General features: G+C 36.5%; 1 protein-coding gene across 5 annotated transcripts in view; it reads right to left on the bottom strand.

Moving 5' to 3' along the window:
* RNF111 (ring finger protein 111) overlaps nucleotides 1–22664 on the bottom strand; it is a 41184-nt gene extending 18520 nt beyond the window's left edge. For 4 of the 5 annotated variants that reach the window (XM_059823679.1, XM_059823678.1, XM_059823680.1 and 1 more), the window contains exons 1-4: nucleotides 21773–22660; nucleotides 10102–10228; nucleotides 3748–3911; nucleotides 795–992 (exon numbers count right to left, since the gene is read on the bottom strand). In XM_059823679.1, coding sequence (XP_059679662.1) covers nucleotides 795–992; nucleotides 3748–3911; nucleotides 10102–10228; nucleotides 21773–22649 — 1366 coding nt within the window. In that variant the 5' untranslated portion in view covers nucleotides 22650–22660. Of the gene's footprint in view, nucleotides 1–794; nucleotides 993–3747; nucleotides 3912–10101; nucleotides 10229–21772 lie in introns of all 5 variants that reach the window. The other variant, XM_009815812.2, reaches the window with a different exon arrangement.
* Between the last annotated feature and the right edge of the window lie 254 nt (nucleotides 22665–22918).

The raw sequence follows: 22918 nt of genomic DNA on the forward strand, positions 1-22918 counted from the left end.
ACGATTAAATAATTAACCTATTCAAAAACAGATCTAGACTACAACAAAACAAACTGGATACAAAAGAGAAGATTTAGCTATGCCTGCCAAATGAACCAAAACTGAATGGTTCAGGTGGATGTACTCATGGGAACCACTAGAGGACATGAACTGACACTTGCCTTATTCCACTAATTTAAGACATGTTATCAGTAGGGAAAGGAGGAAGGATTGTCCTTGTGGTTAGTGTGCAGAGACCTCAAATTTTAGTGCAGCTGTGGTCAGCTCAGGTTTTTTCGTACCTCACCTGACTTGCAGATGGGGGCAGAGCACCCATGTTTCAGATATGTTATGAGTGCTACCTGTATATAGGGCTCTATTATACGTCAGTATCTATACAGGTCTGTATAAATGTGCTTCCAGCGAAGTAATATACAGGGAGAGGTTCAAGGAATCTATACACATCCTTCACTTTCTTATAATACACATTAAAAAAACACCCCTGCAACACATGGCAATGGGAGACTTCATTCCCTGTGAACTACATTCTACCTCCTCAAAAAGCAAGGATGTGGTTCATTAATTAGAACCAAATCATTCCAATAGCCAAAAGCAGAAGGCTCCAGCACAACTTTCTTCATCTTTGGGGAGAAATCAATGATCTTTTCCAGATTCCTGTCCTCTCAAATTATTACTGTTATGTTCAGTACTAAAAGTTCACATGCCATTTAATCTAGAGAATGCTGATTAACTTCCTCTACCTCCTGTGTACCAGGAGGCAACACAACAGTTTAGAAAGCTCTCTTATTCTGTACCTCCAGCTGAAGTACCAGCAGTGCCGCCACTGGGAAGACTCGAAGTTGTCTCTGGTGCTGCAGAGGGCTGGCTGTTGGAGACGTTTGGAGCTGCATCAGAGGCCTGCTCTGAGGTAGACGTACTAGAACTGTTACTGGAAGCAGAACTCACAACCTGTGGCTCCACTCTAGCTGATGAGGTTGGCACAACTGTCGGCTCTAGCAAAACAAAAAAGCTTTCATGTTCTTTAAGCTTTAAAAGCTGCTGTTTTTTTTTTTTTTTTATTGTTGGTGCTGTTTTTTAATTATTTTACAAGAAATTCTTGATTCTGGTCTTGCCAGATGCTAGGAGTCAGACCACAAAAGCCTGACAGGTACAAAATACAGAAGTTAATTCTGTTTCATTCAGATTTTAAGAATTAATATAAAATCAATTCCCAACCAAGTCTGACATATCGAGTTTTATTTACTGAATAAAATACTACTATAAAGGAAATTAAATTACTTTGGTACTTTATGATGAAAACACTTGCTGAAATCTTCCATAAATCCACAGGCAAACTACTCTATGACTAAGTACTACCCTTACCATTTTTTTAATGCCTACAAAGTGCAGAAAAACTTTTAGATAACTAATCAATAGCACCATAATAATATCTAAACTAGCAGTACTACTTTACAAATGTCAATCATTCTAGATGCATAGTACTAAAGGCTACAGCAAGATAAACTTGGTTTCTAGTCTCAATACACATTAAAAGCAGATTCGATCAGTATTTGAGACTTCTGTTAAAAGTACATACATGTTCATTTTGCAGATTGTAAAGGTAATAGTCAGCAATATATTTAATTAGATCCAGGGAAATACATCAAACACTGGATAATTCTTGTTCTCTACTAGACAATTGTAAACAGATTAAAATTTAAGAAGATACCTGGTGGAATAATTAAAATTTAGTTTTTAAAAAGTCTGCCTTTGACTGTAAATTTGAAATTTCTCTCTAATTACTGACAAGGCAATGACATGACTAGGAATATGAGATACCATAAGAGGGAGTATCATCAAAAACAGCTCAGGTTTTTTTAGTAAAAATGTCTGCATGGATATCAGGGGGAAAAAAAAGCATCAAGACACTTCAAATACTTCTCTTACACAAAGTCTCAAAACAAAGTATGACTAGTTTTCAAGACTTCTCTCTATATCTAGTAGGTATATCAGCAACTCAGCAAGTAAGGGAATAAATATATCTCCCTTTTTGAAAGTCTTCCAACTCATCACATTAAAAAAACCACGATCTGATATCTACATTTCAATTCCTTCGTATTTTAATGTGGCATTCCAATATTCTGATTTTATTTAAAGGAAAACATTTTGGGAGAAATGTAGTAACGTTTAAATTCAGAAAAAAACAGCAAGTATATAGGACACATATAGCCTAATATTGGTATGTGATCACACAGTGCTCAAGACTGGATGCTAATACATTCTGAAAGCAATCCTGCAGTTAGACAATTCTCAATTCTATCAGCCTCAATCTCCCTGCTAGCCTCTTACTCTTTTAACTCACCATCAGCAATACAGACGGTTCTGTTTCTCTGCCCCAAAACCAGTAAAAGCCATTGTGCATGGTCAATCTCAAACTACTAGCTAAGAGAAACTTAATTTCCACACACTTCATAGACATTAATCCAGAAATACAGATGGATATATGATCCTTATGCTCATGGAAGTAGCTAGCAAAGTTTTAAGACCAGTATCTTTGAAGAAGACATCAGCAGAGTTATGATAAAGTGCATAGCTACCTTGTAACAGTGTTAATTCAGAATTTTTATCGGTTTACACTAGTTCATGTGTGAAATTCAATGCCTAAACCCAAAAATATCATCCCTGAAATCCTGGAAGACTCATCTTAGAAAGGTATTTCCTCAGAGGGGGCAGAAACAGCTAGTCTTAAATATACACATTACAGAAGTAGAAGTTCATTCAGCAATAATCTTTTTTACAATAATTTACTTCCTGGATTTAAGGCTAAATTCTATAATTTGAGTTTAAAGAGTAAATTAAAGCAACAGATGCCTATTCCCCTTCAATGATAAAGCTGTTGTGATATTTCACAGTAAATCCATAAAGAAAAGAATCTGTAAATCAACCCATCCTCTTCCTTAAAAAACATCCAACAGCCAAAACCAATTCCAAACCAATTCTCCAACCCACCCCAAAAATCAAGACAACTGGAACGGTAAGATATTACAAGATACTAGCTTGCGATGCACTCAGGGATGGAACCACAACAGGACAAAACTTCCGTTAAACATTACAAGTAGCATGCACCTAAGAAATCCCCAAACCCACCACCTCCAACAAAAAGATAAACCTGCAAAAACATACATGAGCTTTAGTTTTTCCTTCTCTCAACTTCTGACAATACCTGGAAGTTGCTCTTATGATTTTCAGCAGGAATAGACTTAATAAGTGCCAGTAGGTTTTAATGTTAGGAAACAATGAAAGGTTACAGCTTCAGAAACCTAACATACTTTACTAGTTTGGGGTTGTTTTTTTTTTCTTTTTTTAAAAATATTTTTACTCCAAGGCCTGAAAGAACAGTAACTATTCCAAAGCATAGGCAGCGATACATTTTCCTTTTATAGTGTGGTATTGAAGTAAGTGCATATTTTTAAAGTAGTTCCAACCTGTTCTGTAATTTCTGCCTGGTGAGTCAGTCCTCAGACACACACCCAAATCTGTTTTGGAAGAAAAATTAGATCTAGTAGACCCCTTGGGAATGGCTAAACTTTTCATTTTAAAAGGAAGGCTGCAAGAGGATTTTCCGACAGGCTTGGAAACTAGTTTGTTTAGAATTGAGACTTTTTCATAGAATGGTACGTTATAACCAATGCAATTAATTCCACTTCCCTTTCACTGATCATCCAGCCTCTGGAAAGAGAAGCAATTTCTCAGACCAATGCAACTTACCATCTTCATCCACTGTAAGGTCCACTACTTCCGCTGCATTCTGTCTCAGTGGCTGTATGACTGTGGAAATTCTACTGCGGTTCCGCTGTTCTTGAGGTCGTGCAGCATGAGAACTAGAGCTTTGTCCCCAGTGTGACCTTGCGTGTCCAAGTGTTGAACGAGACCTTAAAAAAGGTAACACCTTAAGTATTGACCTAAATTTTGCCATTCTTAAATTTTTCTCCTCACTGTTTGAGAACCTATTTAAAAGTATCTTTTTTATTGTTATTAGAAAAGCATTTTGTTATGTTGAAACGCACCACTACTCCACATTCACTAGATGCGTACTTATAAACATTACTGCAGCCTTTACCAGGTAACATAATGGCAACTACCCAACACGTAGAGTTTAAAGGTCTTTAAACCATGTTCCTATGAAATACACACAGGTAACTTACAAAAAATTCACTGTGAAACCCTACAACCACAGTCACGCATCAATTATATCTGACCTTATGTTTTAACTTTCTTAATACTAAATGAAGAGTCTCCAAATCCTATACTACTCCTATGCAGTCTGAAAGAGCAGATCTATGAATGATGACCGAAGAGACAATAAAAATTTGTAAACATTAAGTTCTTTTGCATGTTAACTTGTGACAGAATATTTTCAGAGGATAATTTCTATACTTGAAATTTCCAAAATGTCCTGAAAGTGCAAAATCACTGGACTTTTCTCTCTTGAATATTATTCCCCCACCCCCCCCAAGAATGAACACAGCTTTGTGTAACAAGTAAATGAAATGTGGCTTGAGGAGAGGAAATCATAAGCCTGTAACCATACCTAAGGAAAGGGATGGTTTTATCTCTGTAATATAACACTTAGCACCCGTTCTATTCAATTCAGCCACACAAACCCAAAAGCTCAGATCAATGATGCTTTGGAGTTTAAGTTAAGAGGATATTGTCTTTAATTAAGGGAAGAATATTTTTACAGTATTGTATTTACCAGTTCACTCTCGAAAACCTTTGACTGGCCAGTATTTACATAAGTCAAGTGGCTCTTATTTTCCGATTTGGAAAAACAATGTACTCAGACTTCAGAAATTCAGAAGAGGAAAATGTGAAGAACAGGGAATGACTTCACTAAAAACAAACAAAACCCACTGCACAAATCACCACGGAGCTGTCTACATTTCTGTTCTGCCTGTACTCCCTTTACCCCTATCTGCGTAACTCACTAAGAAAAAAAAATCAGTATGTTTCGCTGTAGTGCAAAAAGCATGCTTGCTGCAGTCTTCTCAACTGGCTTACACTTCAATTCCACTTCCGTAGTCACTGCAATTTAAAGATCGGGTTGGTTCAAAAAAGCACATTTTCTTTAAAGGTTGGATTTACATAATGTCCAAATTGATTTGTGTGTACTTTATGTATGTCCTACTACACTCTAGAATGAAATTTACCTCCCAAGCCCCTTACAAAAACTTTACTGTTACCCTCTGGTGACCCAAGGTGCACTTTGGTAATACAAAGAGAGGTTAAGGTCTCACCTCCTACTTCATCTTCCCCTCCCCTTCAGTTAACTAAGAGTTAAGGTTCGTGGGAGCACCTTGAGTCTGGTAGTAATTTATTCTTGCACAAAAGAGCAAGCAGACAACATGACAAAGCATCAAACTAGGTACAAAGAGAAATAAGGCCTAGCATACAACTGTACAGTAAGCTAATAATCTCCCAGAGTTTTTGAATCAGGTATGATTTCAAGCAAAGATGGAGATGGAAACAAAGGACTACCAAATTGAAACAGTCTTAAAGTTAGAGGTCTGAGTCTTTATTTCCTTGTTATGATTAAATACATTTTTATTCTGAATGACTAATGAATGTGTTAGCTATATGGTGCTGTGTATATTCAGTCTGTGTCTGAGTCCATGTAATTTCAAAATCACTACGTTAGTCCATCTCTGAAGTACGTATGACCAAATTGTTTAGTCTGTTTAATGCTAAGATGACTCTCAACCAGCTCTTAATAGCTTTTTCTTAATCAGAAAAGGACCGTCAGTGAAGGCTTCATAGCATTTTGGTAGATACTGTCTATCTCATCCTCCTAGCTATGATTCCAGCTGCTACACTGCTGCTTCAGACTGCAGTTTATTTCACATCAAAAATTTACCTTCTCTATGCTTTGAAAGTGGCCCTATCTTGATGGAGGAGGAGGGAATAACCATCACTACATAACAATTTCTTGATGGATTATGGCGCACTGGACAAAATGAAAGACATCAAGGAAGAAACTAACACATGGATTTCTGTATGTAATTTTCTCAAACCTGAGACCATGTCCAACATAAAAAAAAGTGACAAATTTCTATATACATGTGGCCAAGTGAGGATTTAACATGCTACCAACCGCATCTCACCAGCAACCACTCAGAAAACAAGCAGAAAAGCGTTAGCATCTTGATTTCAAAAAGCAAATAAAAATCAGACAAATCATTAACCAGCTCTGGTAACTGGGTTTAGTAAGTTTCAGAATAGTTTCTTCAGGAGCGAATGCAAGTAAAGAAGTGTTTTTCACGTGCACTCTCCTGCTTACTTCTAGGAGAGCAAAATGAGTGGCTATCCACTGGACAATTTTACATTGATGTTACTGATAAAATAGACTACATGTGGTTTAGGATCAAGCACTATGTATTCACTGCTAAGCAATATTGTCCCATTACTGCCTTTTCCAGAGTCCACTGCCAGTTTTATCAGATCTCCTTACTGTTAGGAAAATAGCATTCATCAGAGTAGGATTTCACTAACAGAGGGGAAGAGGATGACATGAAATAAATGCTGTAAGGGAGGAAAAAAGAAAAAAAGAATTCTCCAAGCCTATACCATATTAAGACAAGAGACAGCAAAGCTTAAAAGCGAGCACAAAATTGTACTATTTGCTGTCAGGACAAGCAAGGCAGGACCTGTAGTTACCCAAAAAGTCTGGTTGAAGTCACTGCAGAAAGAAACCCTTTCTCTTGCACCAGTCTAGCTCTCTAAAGCTTTTTCTTTATCTTCTCCCTATTTAGCAGTACTACCTTTTTGTTTGAGAGGTTTTTCCTTCTTAGAATATTCCATTTCTATGTTCTTTATCCGTTCCCTATCTTCTCCTGCCCACAATACATCAATAATAGTGCGAGATGATCTCATGCCCACTAACATGTTCTTGGTTCTACATGGCAACAGATGCTTTCTTTGCCTCAACATTTTCAACACAAAACTATTTTTTTTGTCTTTAGCTTTTCCCAGTCTAAACACAAATTTTGAGTTTCTAAGGGATCCAGGTGTGTTGTCTGAAGAATGCTGGCTTCCTTCTTCCTTCCAGTAGTTTTCTTCTCTCCCACAAAAAAATCTGTATGACTGAAAGGAGGATTCAGGAAGTGACAGATTAAACACCTCATGAATTTTCTTTCCTTCTTTTTGATCTTTAGTACTAAAATGCCCAGTAAGCTTGTATGCACACTTAACCACAGCTGACCTTCAGGTATTAGCAAGTTCATTCATACAAAAAACCCTGTATTCAAGGGCATCAATTCCTTTCAAAGTATGTTTCACTTGTAAATTGTAAAAAATTAAAATATTCCTATTATCTATACATGGCCACTTGTTTAAAAGTATTTTTAAAAAAATAATGCTTTTTATCTTCCATTTAGGAACGTAGAGAAACCAGCATTAATATGCTTAAATATCCCAACCATAGATTCTTACTGCAGCTTAAATTTAGAGCCTAGTATTAGATTCACCTTTTATTTATTAAGGTCAAGATTAACACTTCAGAATTTTAGGTTTTTTGAAATTGTCAGGTGTAAAGTTGAACTTGCCGACAGAATGCTTTGTATAAAGACAAATGTTGAAGTGACAGCCTCCAGAATTTAAGTAAACTTTTTCAAATCTACAGTCTTTTTCACTACTATTAATTTGTATTCTGTAAGTCCATATATTACTATGGGGATATACACCGCTACTCAACTAATAATTGAGTTTTGAAAAAAATAAAGTGTTAGTTCTAGAGTATTCAATGTATGTAAGAAGCATGAAAAAGCTTAGCCTCAGATTTCACAGAAAAAAGCTGGCAGTACTATGAAATGTCAAAAGAGGTATCTTCATTTTTTTATTTGATTTTTTTTTACTTCCATCCAAAAATACACTTTTGACTTTTAAAAAAAATACAGTAACCTCTCTCATCTATACACAAGTTATAAAGAATAAAAGCAACCATTTATTTAGCTCTGAACAGTATTCTGAGTTTGATAAATAACCTTCATAATGTTCAGTTTGCTTACAGCATTTATATTTATAATCTTACACTGAACTACCATTTAGGTGTCCAAGAGCTGCCTTTGTTCCTTACGTTGTGGTTGGCAAAACTAATATGCTTGAAACACAAGAAAACCTGCATAGGAAGTGCTCTATGTTCAAAGACTAGTTTAGACGTTCCTGACATTTCAAGCTAAGATTTGAATTTAAGACTCCTCCCCCTCATAGCAAACTTCCTGGAATTGTTTTCTTACTGTAATTTTTTTTTTTTTAAACATAGAATCATGACTTCAATACAAAATAAAACTCAATTATTTCTTCAGTCTTCTCAAAAAGTTTTCAGCTGAGCATTTTCTGAGAAAAAGATGACTGAGAGAAGACGGCTTTTCTTAACAATTGAAAGCAAGCACACTAAATAGTTAAAGAGCAAAACTTAATTTGACCACTCTGTTATGATTTTAACAAAGATAAATAATCAAATGCCTTTGAGAAATCTGCATGTTAGAAGGTCTAACAAACTGAACAGGACACAAATTTAAATTCACCAGGAAGTGTTCTTTGTTCAATCTCCTCCTCACTTAAATCACCAGTAAAGACACCACTGACATCAATAAAAAGGGGGGGTGGCAGTGTGGGACGGGGGGGGTGGGGTGTGTTTGCTGCTGCTGTTTTGGCTGTAGCATTGCAGAAGGTAAGGGAAGAAAGAATTAATTTTTTCATCTTTTATGGCTACTACACAAAACATTTCTTACTGATGCTAGGAAGAAAGTTGTTTATTTTTTAAAAGCTTCTTATCTGTTTTTAATCAGGTTTGAATTAATGTTCTATAAGCACAATCACTTTCATCTAGCCTAATTTTTTACCCTTTAAAGCTTTACGTGAAGTTGTAAGAGGCTAAAGCATTAATCTAGCTCAAGTCTTTTCAAGCATACACGTTGTTTCACAAGTTGTAATGATTATTCTCAACAAATACATTCATATGGAAAAATCAACTATTTCTAGAAACATGTTTCTAATCACCTCCAGACAGAGCATCTGTTGATTTTGCAGCTTTTTTTTTTATTAAATAGAAGAAAATATAGAGAAACATATTGTTGAAGAAATGAGTTTTTAAAATGTTGATTTCTCTCATCTCACCCTACTTCCTTTTTGCTATAGATTTGGGATACATATTTTTGTGAGTATGACATCCTTTGCATGTCAGAGTTTAAGAAAAAATTTAGTTAGTTCCAAGTGTTCATGAAATCTACATTATGCAGGCATTTGTCTTAAACATAAAATTGGTTTGTTCAATGTGATATTTATTCCAATGAAAGTGATTTTTGCAGGAAAACTTGCCTGTTACTTTAAATTTAAAATTGCATTAGTGAAAGCACTATCTGATGACAAACAGATGGAATGTTTTCATAATTTACTGCCTGTTGTTCCTTTGTCATTATTTTATAAAAAAATGGATAGTTGTTCTTCATATTCTATAATTTTGTCTTTATGTTCACAAATATGAAAACATGTGTAATAGGCAGCCATCTCCAGCAGTCCCATGCACATGACAACTTCAAGTTTTCTTCTTCAAGGAACTTCACTTTAATAGAGTCTGCAAAATCTGACAAATATGGAACAAAACTTCCAGAGAGGCATGGAAGAATGGGAAAGCATACACAGCAGCAGCTTCAAAAGAGTAGGATGCTTTCCTGAGAAATGCTCAGCTAATCCCCAGATACTCAGTTCAGCCTAAACTTGCTCTCTCTAGGATCTCACTGTAGTGCTTTGCTTCCCCAAAATTCTGCCCATCAGTCACAATAACTACAACCACCTCAACAATTCCAGATTAGTTGAATCGTCAAGCTGTGGCAAAGCTGTGGTTTGGGGTTTTTTGTGTGTTTCTTTGTTTGCGGTTTTGGTTTTTCAGGTTTTTTTTGTTGTTGGGGTTGTTTGGGTTTTTTTTTTTTCACGTCAAAAATGCATACTATGCAACCTGGTTAGAATTTCTCTGACATTACCTTATGAGCTTTTAATGATACAGAGCCTTGTAACAAACTTGGAGTCAAGCAAGATCGTATTAATACCAAGAGATGCAAGCCTCACCTGTAGCTTTCACCAACTGTGACAATCTCCACTTCACTATCTGTTGAGGTAACATTTATTTCTTCATTAGCAGTGACCTGGGGAGTGGAGGATGCTTCAATCACCACAACATCTTCATCAATACTTCCTGATGAGGAAAAAGGAAGAATAAAGTTTGTATACTTCATCTATCTCAGGAGCTGTCATTATAAGAGACTATTTTTTTCCTAGACTTAAAATATATGTAGGTAGAGAATTTCATAGTGTCTGTCAAAACTTCTAGTGCAACTGTGCACTACATGACATGCAATACATGACCTAACTATTAAAGGGAGCAATTCTGCTGTAAATATTGAAGTAAAAAAAGGAAGGAGACAGAAGATGGGGGGCAGGGGAGATATACAAGCTTACATTCTACTGTGTATTGGAAGCAATTACGGTGAATTTTACTAGCTGTAACACCAAAAAAATTCAGTCACTTAATATAAAAACAAACTTCAAACTAGCAAAGCAGTGGTGGTTTGTTATCATTAATAGCTTGCCTTTTTTTTTTTTTTTAAAGTTTTTGCAGGTATTAAAGTACCAAGGCTAAACAATGGCAACAGGAGAAAAATCATGCACCAACTAATATACGTTATTTATTTCTACAACAAAATGAAGATCACAAATTCATTGGTGTTTATAAATGTCTTTACATCTACACTTTCAGTGGCATTCACAATCATACTAGACAGAGGAAGTTAAAAAGAAACTATCAATGGTAAAAAACAACAACACAAAATCAATTTAAAGACAAGTTTTGATAGGAAATAATTTCCACTTCAGGAAGAATGATTCAAGTTCCAGCCTAATAGCCAGACTCATGGAAACACTTCTCTACAGCTGTAATACTGACAGTGACAAGATTGAGCTATCTACAATACATAAATTATGCTATGGATTATTCACTATATTAATACCACTGAGCACCAAAGAACTTACTAAATAAATGAGCTAGATAACTTAGAAATAGCAAACTACCATTTTGAGATTTGCAAATTTCTTAAAGAAAAGTTCTTCAAGAATTTGGTCTCATTCAAGTCAATACTTAGATCCTGTATGGACTGATTGTTCTCAGCTGCTCTACCCAATGACGAGGTGGGCAGGTTATTCCCCCCCACCCCCGCAAGCATCAGCATTTTTATATTTTGAATAAACAAGTTGCATTACTTATTTTCCAGCGGCCTTTCTTTGTTTCTGGTCATACTTATCCCAGAGAGACTGCTGGGTGAAGACTGAAAGAGTGATACTTCCAAATAGTGATATTCATCAAATTCCCACGATTGGAAGTAATATGTGACAAAATTAATTCTCAGAACTTGCATGAAAATTTTGGGAAAAACTGAACATGTTACAGTGTCTAAAACAAAGTCACATGCTAAAATTGCAAATACAGAGAGGCCAATTACTCAAAGTGAAGAAAGGCAACTGAAGTCATCACCACATTTGAAAGAATATAAATCACATGCTTTTGACAACTTGCAAATAATGGGCAAATAAGCAACAGCTTCCTTAAACGAAACTGTCTTAGCTGCTTCTCAGACAAAACCAGCTAGCCAAGCAGCTGGTGAAAGGTCAGTTAGAAAAAAAACCTACTATTTTTCCCCTATGTCTGTGCTTCTAAACATGTGCTTCTCTGAATTACAGGAAGTTTGAGAACAGTCCTGGCAGTCCACATGTCCTCAGGCTCAATATTTATTGAAATTTATGACAGGTGCAAAAGCAGGAAGATTTAGGCTTAAGTATGATCTCATTACTTCTGAAAATAGATAGCACCTCCTTGAGGACAAAATCATATGCCATGTAATTCCAATGTGCATCTCTACCTAAATTCTGACACAAGCTTATCTCATGAAAACAAAAGGAATTCTCAACTGAATATCTACACAATTCTGATACTCACCTTTGTCATGGTTTGAGAGTTCATTTTACTTAACCCTTTTTTTAAGCAAATCTTTAGTCAAGATGTGATTTTACAGACACAAGTCAGACTGTAGAAACCATCAGGACTGTTACTGGATGAACAGGTTTTATGACTTCCAAAATCATAAAGAAAATCTTTAGGAAAATAGTCAAAGTTGCTATAAGTAGGATATAGCGTAAATATAGTTCAACCGTATGCTATTTCCTACTGCTTATGCTTTCTAATAGCACCCTCCAAGTCAAAAGCACAAACTGATTGGGTTTTCCTCCCATGGAGTGCTTTCCTATACAAGGAGCCAATAATACACACTTTCTTCAAAATGAAGTAGAAAAACAACTCCTCTAAACTATGTAAATATTTGTAAGGCATTTAGCAAGATTATATTGCTAGGAAAAAACTATGAACATAAGTTACGACCATACACAACTTTGTACCCCTTTTAAATAAAAAGAGCTTTCAAGTGAGTTCCATTAGAAGCACACCAAGGGGAAAAGTACATGTATGTGAACTTCGCTTATTTCAAGAACATTGCAGTACATACACATTAGACTATCGGCAAATACAAACTGGCTTCATTACATTTATCTGAACAATAAAAACTCAGCTGAATAGCAAAACTTCAGTAACATAAGCAACACTGAAGTAATGTTCATAATCCTCATCAAGTAGGTCTTCCATAGTCAGACACTAGCCATAGAGCCAGTAGTAGTAAGCGGTATGAAAACCCGATCTTTCATTGTCAACAGGATTTACTGTTTCTTCTTTGCCTCTCCTCATGTATTACTACAAGGCAGAGAACACAGCTTTTGAAACATCACAAACAAAACCACACCGGTTTACTCTGATTTAGACAAGCTCCTACAAAGCAGAACAAAGGATAGTGTTAAAACAAAGAGAAGTCCCTGAAATAATCTGTCAAAATGAGGTCTCAGAGGACAGCCTCCTTGACAGACCGACAGGAATGCAGGGTGCCTGCAGCCCATGAGCAGCAACACAGCTGTCAAGGAGAGCCCCCTGAAACTTCAGCAAGCCCATATATAAGAGATTTATGCTAGCATTAGAGCATTTCATTTACAAGGCAATTAAGAATTAAAATTGCACCGATACTAAAGAACTAGTGAAATTTAAGATGTCTTTTTGAATGTTCTGCAGTATCAAAGCTGAAAAAAAAAGTTCTCTGACAAACGCACTTAAAATTCAATTCTGCTGGTTTGAACTACTCCAAGCCTAATCCTAGCAAAGCCATAATGTTTTGCAGTTCCACACAACATAACTTTCCAGATTGAGTTAGAGTCTGAAGGTGAACTTTACTGGTATGTCAAGTAAATTCAAGATGGTTGACTTGAATTTTAAGAGTGCACAACCCTGTAAAGCAGAAGGAAACTTTCTTTAGCGAGAAATAAACAAATGGATTTTCTGAGGTTTTGCTATATTGTTTCTAAAAATATTAGCTCAAGACAATTTTGAGGTACTTGCACACCTCAAATATTCACCACATACGTAACTCTTGGGAGCCATCTGGTGAATTCAAGACTACACATTAGCAGTAAACAGCTGAACATATCTTTAAGGTGTCTACATCTTTAGATCTACATGGGACTAGACTTGGTATATGCACACACATGTAAAGTACATTTCTTAGGAAGGGCATGAAACCAACAGAATGTGATACTTCAGTAAATCCCAGTTCTGAAGTACTGCACAATTTACAAAACAGACCAACAGCCACGGAAAAAAAAACACAACAAAACAAGCAAAAAATCCAAATCCAGAAATACACCAGATGACAAAATACTTGCACATCTTTCTCAGTATTAATTTTCACCCTCCAGTCCACTACACAGTATGTTTTCATGTAGTCCACCGTGACAAGGTATACTTCATTTATTTGCTTTTGTGCACGTACCAGTCACTGACCAGTCATCATCTGTCTGAAATGAACTTCAAGAAAATTTGATCTTAAAGTATGAATATGAATATCTTACTCATCAGTGTATCGTCTAATGATTGACCCTGTAAGAGAACAGTTAAACCTGTATAATGAGAGTGTTACTATATTAATCCTATACTTGAAGGTAATCTCCCTTCAAGGAGAAGGGTCACTGGACTGTTGGCAGCAAAATAGTTATGCAGATCTATGAGAGGTACTTTATACTACTTTCAGCATAATACCAACGGCTATAAAACAAACAGAAAATCATCCTCCTGCAGGTATACACTACTTCTCTCTGTCATCTCCTGAATAACAAAAAGCAGCAAGCAAATTATACTCTAGTTGTTTGTGACTAAATTAGCCTTTGGGCTACCATTGAAAGATGCATTCTACATTTTAAATGAGCTGGTTAAAAACAAAACTTCTACTGAAAGTTACAGCAAGAGTTTTATTAGTTTCCACTGAATTTTGGATTTTCCCTACTCACATCCACAAATAATGCATGCAAAACACCAAATTTTAGTTTGCAAGTTTTGCATATCCCAACAATTCAGACCCATCAACAGCAGTTAGTAATTAGGTTTTGTACATGACTAGTCAGTAATAATCAGTAACTTCTTTACAGAAGCCTCTCCTCTCTTTTAAAAGCCTGGGTTATGACAGAAAGCTAGTGCTCAGCCAGCCTAGAGGAAGGGATAAACTACACTGTCTTGAATCCAAATTTGAACATGCTCAAAATGATAATCATCCCTTAAACAACAAAACACTCCCTCCTCCAGGTCCTACATCACAAACAGAGTAAATCTGTCAGACTGTACTTTATTAAGCAGAATATAACTTTTAAAATAATATAAGGCTGTGTAGTCCCAATATTTACATCAGTAAATGAGGGTATCTTTTTGCCAGAAAGTTGTAAGATTATTTCAGAGCTATAACCGCTAGGTACTGTTGATAGACCACATGCAGTTCTGGCAACCAAGTTTTAGAATCAAATACTTTAATAATCTAGAAGTTATAAGCAAGAGACTAAGCTTTGCACAGTATAACGCATATAATACATACAATTATACTCTGTCTGTAATAATTACACTATTAACTTAACTCTGAAAGATCATGGCATAACTCAGAGATTAATCAATCATCATCAACACAAGTACCCCACCAAGGACATAAATAACACTGGTATAATATCCAACTTTATGTTTGGCTGATTGTCATCCTTCCTGGAGGATACTTTACATCCATTTTGCAATTAACGTGGGGTTTAACTAGTTTAAATATTACATGTAAGATAGTGAAGCAGTTTTACAATACACAATTTCAAATGAGACAGTCTGACCAAGCTGTAAGTGAAAACAGAAGAGATTTAAAATAAGCAGTCAAGTTCCAGTGACAGAGATGACTATTTTGAGTTCCAAGCTTTCACTGGATCAGACCAAGAGCCTGCTGAGGCCCACATTCTTTCTGCCAGCTGCAGCAGGCAAAACTATGCGGTCAGAGTAGAAACTTTAACTGAAACTTCTCACACCACCCAGCATCCACTAGCGTTAATGAGTACTCCCTTCTTCAACTTTCAAACTTTGTCAACTAGATGTGACCGGTACCCCCTGCTCCTGACCCCTGGTAAATACGGTTAGCATAATTAATGCCATTTTATTTCTGGAACACAAGTCTTATGAGGAGCGGCTGAGGGAGCTGGGGTTGTTTAGCCTGGAGAAGAGGAGGCTGAGGGGAGACCTTATCGCTCTCTACAACTACCTGAAAGGGGGTTGCAGAGAGGTGGGTGTTGGTCTCTTCTCCCAGGTGACTAGTGACAGGACTAGAGGAAATGGCCTCAAGTTGCGCCAGGGGAGGTTCAGGCTAGATATTAGGAAAAAGTTCTTTACTGAGAGAGTAGTGAAACATTGGAATAGGCTGCCCAGGGAGGTGGTAGAGTCACCCTCCCTGGAGGTATTCAAGGAGCCTGTGGATGTGGCATTGTGGGATGTAGCTTGATGGACACGGTGCTGTGTGGTGTTGGGTGGGTTGTGGCTTGTTGTTGTTGTGTGGTGTGGGTGGTTTTTTTTTTCCTTTTTTTTTTTTTTCCCAGGTCGGACTCGATGATCTTACAGGTCTTTTCCAACCGTAGTGATTCTGTGATTCTGTGATTTATGAGGCAAGCAGCCATCCTCTGTGACTGAGCGGGTCATGTATTTGTTCCCTTTCCCCTCATTCTCAGGCTCTGAAGGTCCTGTGAACCACGTAGACAAATCAAACAGATTTCTTCTTCCCCTCCCTATCAACCTCAAGATTCCTGGGCACCAGGAAGATTACTCCCTTCCTTGCTGGCCTTGAAGGTCCCAGTCCCAGGCACCTGGCCAACCAGGTGTTGTTGATGACCCCATCAGAGAAGAGGGAAGCATAACAACACACAGAGCACTGCACTGTCTATAAAATCAAGCAGTTACAAGTCCTAAGTGGGAACCTGGACCAGAACTGCTGCTGGACAGTGAGAACTGTGATCCTTCTGTGGGCAGGGATGCCCCCACCATCGTCTGCTTCCTCCAAGGACTGAGTAAGTGACTCGTATTCTTTTATATGTTTTTTTTTTAGTCTAGATTATAATTGTTATATTGATACAGCAAACCACATATTAAGATTTGACCTGATCTGCAGGGGGTCCAGGCGATTAGAAATTGTCAGTTAAGTTGTATTATAAATTCTGTATGATGTTACTTACAGCTTGTACTGTATTGATTCTGCTTGTAGAAATCCTGTGCCATTCTAATCATAACTTCTGTGCTATACTAATCATAATATCCTGCTAAGAAAATAAAGCTTTAATTAAAAGTACGATTCAGTGCCATCATCATTCTGCCAAAAGATCCCTAAAAGAACTTGCCTGTCCCCTTAGTGTCAGGTGACACTAGGTTAGAAGACAACAGTTTTTCTATACCTGAGACTCATTTGGAATATACTTTGAATAGCTGTGCATGATGGGAGAAATTTTCAAAAACACAGAAATTGCTTAGGAGTCTGCACCCTGGTGGAAAAGACAGTCAACAACCAGAATTTAGGGGATCTTGTCCAACCATGAGCCATGCTAATATGCACTAGTCCAAAACCCTACTACCTGTTCTTAACTGAGCACATAAATCTTAGTCCTCTCACCAATGCTACAGCAAGCCAATTCTAGAAATAGCATCTTTTCAGCACAGAAAGCTGCAGCAGCTACAGGGAAGTGAAGTTAATTCCACGCTAACTTTTATTACTGTACCTATTTAAAGCTCCAATTCACAGCAGACAGATACAGCAAAAATGGTTAATGTCGACTGCTTACCAAGCCAGGTGCTTCTTTCCTCACCACTTCCCAGTTCCTCCCCAAGCCCCCTCTAGTAAGAGGCACAGTAGAAAGGGTATGTATTCACTTCCTTGTTCACTAATGCTATTGAGATAAAAGCTCCGAATTATGATCTGCACCAGTTACTGCGAGAGAAGGAGTACATGCTGTAGTCTTAGGAGGGATCAGGTAACTGAAAAATAATCAACTCTAACAACTGGCAGCTCATTTCCACTTAATACATGTTTATCTTGAACCTGTTAAAATAATCTGAACATAAAGTGGTATATGTTAATTTTCACCAGCCTCTGGCCTTTAAAATATCGGATGTCTATATTCAACACTTTTGGGAGACAGACAACAAATACATTAAAGGAATCAAGAGGACAGTAGTGAATAAACTCAGTCTTATCATTCTAAGCAGTTTTGAACAAAAAATTGAGCAGCTTCTCATCAGCATTACATTCTAAGGAAAGAGGCAAGGCCTGTCTAGCACTAGCTGCTCAAAAATATAAAGTTAACATGTCAGACCCTGAAAGAATTTTAAGTGCTACTAGATGAACAATTTATGACAATGCAAAATTCTACCCAGCTTTTTTTATAACAACACTTTCCCATCTGCCGGGGTCCAGTTTTACTGCCAAATCAGGAGTATGTAAGGCTAAAAACCTTTTCCAATTTTAGCTTTTGCTTGATTTCCCTCCACAGATTGGCTGTCTCTAAATGGCACCCCCAGCCCTTTAAATCCAAGCTGAAAATCAAATACCTGTACAAGCATATCAGAAAATTTGCATTACGTTAGAGATCCAATTACAGTAAAAGCTGAAATTTTGCCACCTTTGACAAAGACAGTCGAAAGAGGATTATTCCTATAGGTGTGTATACAGGTCCTCCAAGGGTTAGAGAAAGGTTTCTGAGCTACCTAAACCCAATCAAAATTTGCGTTTCACAGCAAAAATGTTGCTGCTTGCAGTTATTTTAACTGTAAGTCCCGTATTTCAATTAAAACCAACTGATCAACATTCAGATTAGAATATATACCCCTGAAAGCACCTGCACCTTCAACTGTAACTGTATCAACTACAGTTATAACTACATATAGTTGTTTCTACATTGTCCTTATGCCCCCAACTCTCCTCTGTCTCCTGAATGAGCTTCATCTGATCATTCCAGATTGAATGAGGACAACTGCCTTTTATGGCAAACAGTTGGTAAAACAATATAATCTATTCCCAGGTGTCAGGATTTTGTACTCATTGAATACTCTCCCACTCCAAAAGCACAAAGTTCCACCAGAAGAATATCTGAAGCCCTGATAGAAAAGGAGGAAAAACCTTATATGATGTCATTTGGGTTTTTTTTTGGTAAAGGTTTTGTTAAAAAAAAAACCAAATAACCACACACACAAACAAACCCCCCCAATCTCCATTCATACAAAATAGCCAAGTTAGTTTTATTAGCTACAAGAACTAAGCTACTAAACATTCATTTTTGTTAAAAAGATCTGTTACTTTAATTTCTTGCAATAATCAGAAAGAAACATTTTCCAGAACAGTATACACTAATTAAATTTACTGGTTCTTTAAATGCACTGTATCTTTAGATAAACATCAACATTCAAAGCAATGAAGTATTTTGTGACATATCCTTAATAGAAACTGCTATTAAGTAGGCTACAAGACTAATCACATCACTTTGATGCCTGCTTATTAAAAATTCAGTTATTACCATATCTTCTTAAATTTTATTTTCTTTTATGATTATTATTATTATTCTCCTCCTTTCTTAAGTCTATCCTGTAGTACTTTTACACATATGCTGTAGGCCTCAATATTCTAAGAAGTTTTGTCCTTCAGTGTATTCTGTAATTTCAGCAGATGCATATGTAATCTTCACATGCCAATCTAGAGCAAAAAAATTTCTTCCATAACATTAACAGGCTAATGTAGCATTTCTAGCAATACGACCCTTTCCTCATATAGAAACACCATCATGCTTGCTTGCACACAGAGAAGTTGCATAGCTATCTTCCCAGCTGGCCTCTTTTCTGTCCCAATTAACTCAATAACTAGAAATGCCGTACATAAACAGCAGAAAGCTACACAATCATTAATCACACTTCTACTTACTAAAAATAGGACAGTTTTATACAGGAAGTCTGCTCAACTTCCCATTTTATCTGCAATGTAAGTAAAATGCTCAAAACCTTCCCATCAACACGTATTTCTACTGCGAAAAAACCTACAGTATTCACATACTCTAAGCCAGAATTACTTCTCAGCTCACTCCAAGTGTTAGTCCTGAAGTACGGCCACCATAATACACATTCTTTAAAGCATACCTTATTTCATTTACAACTGATGTCAGTATTTTAATCTAAAATTAACTGGTGCAGAGCTAATTGATTTTTCATTCATGAAAGGAGAATAAACATAATTTCTTAAATGAATTAGGTGTGCTTTTCTAGTAGTATAAAAATCAAACCATTGGACAATGCACTTTTCCACATAACTAGATGAAAAAAATCAAAAGTTCAGTCTTCCTACCATCAAAATAACATCTCACTGAAACACTGAATTATCAGAAGTTACAGCTTGAATATTCACTGATCATTACATCAATTTTTAAAGACGTGTTTCTCCAAAAAGATTCTTTTGAAATGGGAAACCTCACTATGGAAATACTTGTTCTGCACTTCAAGGGAAATAAAAGCACAGAAGTGGTATTAATTGAATTTGTGTAAAAAAAGGGCAGTGGCTTTTACCAGTTCAAATATACTAAAAAAAAAAATCAATTTAACATTCTCTCTTTAAATACGTTTATCATGGTTAGAAATAGATGGTCGCCTAAGAAGCTGTAACCTACATTTTCTCATCCTCATATCAGTTTCACCATTGCATGGTGCTCTGTGTGGAAAGAGAGTTGTTAATGGTCCTACATTTTACAGTTACATAAAACTCCCTCCTCTCTAAATAGTTTCTTCTCATTTTAACTGGGAAACAGAAGTGTTAACACAGTAGCTTCCCAAATTGATTTTTAATATGAATGTACGCATATCCCCATACATTAAATATTTACAAATCATACCCTTCAATATGCTTGAACATGCATGTCAAATGTAACATTTTTAGGCTTAAAAAATACATTTCTGTCCCCACAAATACACATGAAAATAATTAAGACTGTGCAATAATTCTTCTATTTCAGACTTATTTATGCAGCCCTAGCACTGCAAATGTAAGATTTTTGTGTTACAAATTTTACTTATTGTATTTAAATAGTACATTAAAGAACTTACAAATTATTTCCTGCTTCAATGGATAATAAGCAATAATCTAGTCTTTAGTACTCTGGTTCTGTTCAAGCATAAATCCTGCCCTAACATGAACATACACACTTTTTTTTTTAAACCCTGTCCTTGTATTTTCATTTTCAGTAATTTTTTCTTAGAGGAATGATCAGCACAGTCTGAGATATGGTTTCACTTTCTAAAACATATTTGTCACTAGGCAAAAAGCACGGTTGCACAGATTAACACTGTGCTGTGGTCTATGTATCTACTTCCCCATGCTCTCTAAAAAAAGCTGAAATGATAAACAGAAGGCACAACTACAACACTGTGAACATTACTGGTCCCAGTCTTGGGACTGCCTTTCACTTGGCAGATTTAAGATGAAAGAAGTCCAAGAAAATTGGTAGATTGCAAAAAACAAACAACCAAACAAACAACACAACCACAAAACACCAACCAAAAAAACCCAAAAACACCCCCCAAAAAACCCCACTCCAAACATTCAAATACCCTCAAATACTGTGTCAAGACATACTAGAGAAACATCTATGTAAACCAACTGCAAGATTATTACATAGAGTTTATCTAGGTAAAACATTTGGTATACATACAATACTTTGCTTTCCATAACGTCAGGCCTTAGAATTTTCTCTTATTACTGCAATACTAAAGCTACCTTCAACTGAATCTTATTTCAGGCTCTTCTCACAATGACCCATTTTTAATTTTTTTCCTTATTTTTTTTTGTCAAGTGCAGTTAATTATGTATTAGCAGGTATTTGTACATTCTGAAACCAGACAGAACTGTTATTCCCACAATCAGTTACCAAACCGATAATAATTTTAATACAATTTAACAGCTAAGGAAAAAAAAAGGAGCAACTCCACAGCATGTGACTAATCAGATTCAGCAACCTTCCAGTAGGTTGTTTAGAAACCATTAACTTTACCTTTTACACTGAAGTTAAAGATTCTAGATTTGCTGTAATTTTACTGGAAGCTCTGAATGTACTTTTCCCATCAAGAATTTATTGTGTAATGTTCACATTACTTGCAGTAAGTCTATTTGTAGTATAACTTCTATAAAAATGCAAAAACAAATGGTCCAAAGCACTTATAAAAAAAAAGCATATTGTACATGATGAAAGCTCATTAATAAGTAGTACCTCAGGAATTTAGTTTTACCTGAAGGAACAGCTGTACTGTTCTGGTGGTTTTCACCAGGTGACACAAATAAGTCTTCCTCCCCTTCAGTAGATGAACTGGAAGAAGATTCACTGCTGAGATCATTCTCACTGGAACTGCTAGAACTGGGTAGTAAAGCATACTTTCTTCGAGCTAACACTTCCCGCTTTTTCCTCTGCATTAAAATTCTTTCTTTTTGGTTCTGTGTCCGCTGTGACGAACTTGTTTTCACAAATCTCTTCCGATATGGAAGTCTTCTTAAAGAACTGCTGTGAAAACAGGGCCTTTTCATTAATAACCCAGGTACAGAGTCTGCCTCAGTCCGAGGCCACTTTTGTGACCTTGCGCTATGAGTTCTACTTGTAGTATTCAACACTGCCTGAGGGTGTCTTACAGGAGCGTCTTTTTCTTCATCAGATGTTACTGTGTCGGAGTCTCCAAAATGTAGGCTAGACGAAGGTGAAGAGATACAGTCACTAAAAGAAGAATCATTGTCTTCACTCTGTGTTTCTAGATGCTCTCTTAATCCTAAGATTCCTTGGTTTTCTTTATCAGGACAATTTTGAGTATATGAAGGACCAGCCTGCTGGCTCTTGCGTTTTTTTCGCACCACCATACTTTTGTCTTGGTCTGTACGGTTGCCATTCATGTCCTTCTGCTTTTGAGAATCACCACATAAGTGAGAGAACTCATTCCCTACTTTACTGGCAATCATCTCAACTTCTGCAGTGAAGCTTTTGTCTGCCCCAATAGGCTCAGGGTTCAAGAGGATCCCCTTCAGACTCTCCTGTCTCTTTGGTGCATCAGAAGGAACTTCACTCTTCATATCCGCTTTTAGGGTATAAACTATATTACATTCAGGAGTCCATTTAGACATGGAAAGTTTTAGGAAAGGCCTAGAAATAAAGAAAGATATGCATCAAGAAAAAGAAGCATCAGATTTTTCGAGCGCAAAACTGAAATGAGAGAAAAGCCATTTACTGCTAACACTAACCACCCAGTGGGAAAAGCAAAACAGCAGTAACTGAAATACAACTGTTTCATAATACTAAGAATACTGCTTGACAAGGTAATTTTGAATTAAGACAGAACTCTTACAACTTGCATTGAAGGCAAGTTCTTATAGTCAGTGAAAACATTATCACT

Source organism: Gavia stellata, chromosome 13, assembly GCF_030936135.1.
Source record: "Gavia stellata isolate bGavSte3 chromosome 13, bGavSte3.hap2, whole genome shotgun sequence".
Lineage (NCBI taxonomy): Eukaryota > Metazoa > Chordata > Aves > Gaviiformes > Gaviidae > Gavia > Gavia stellata.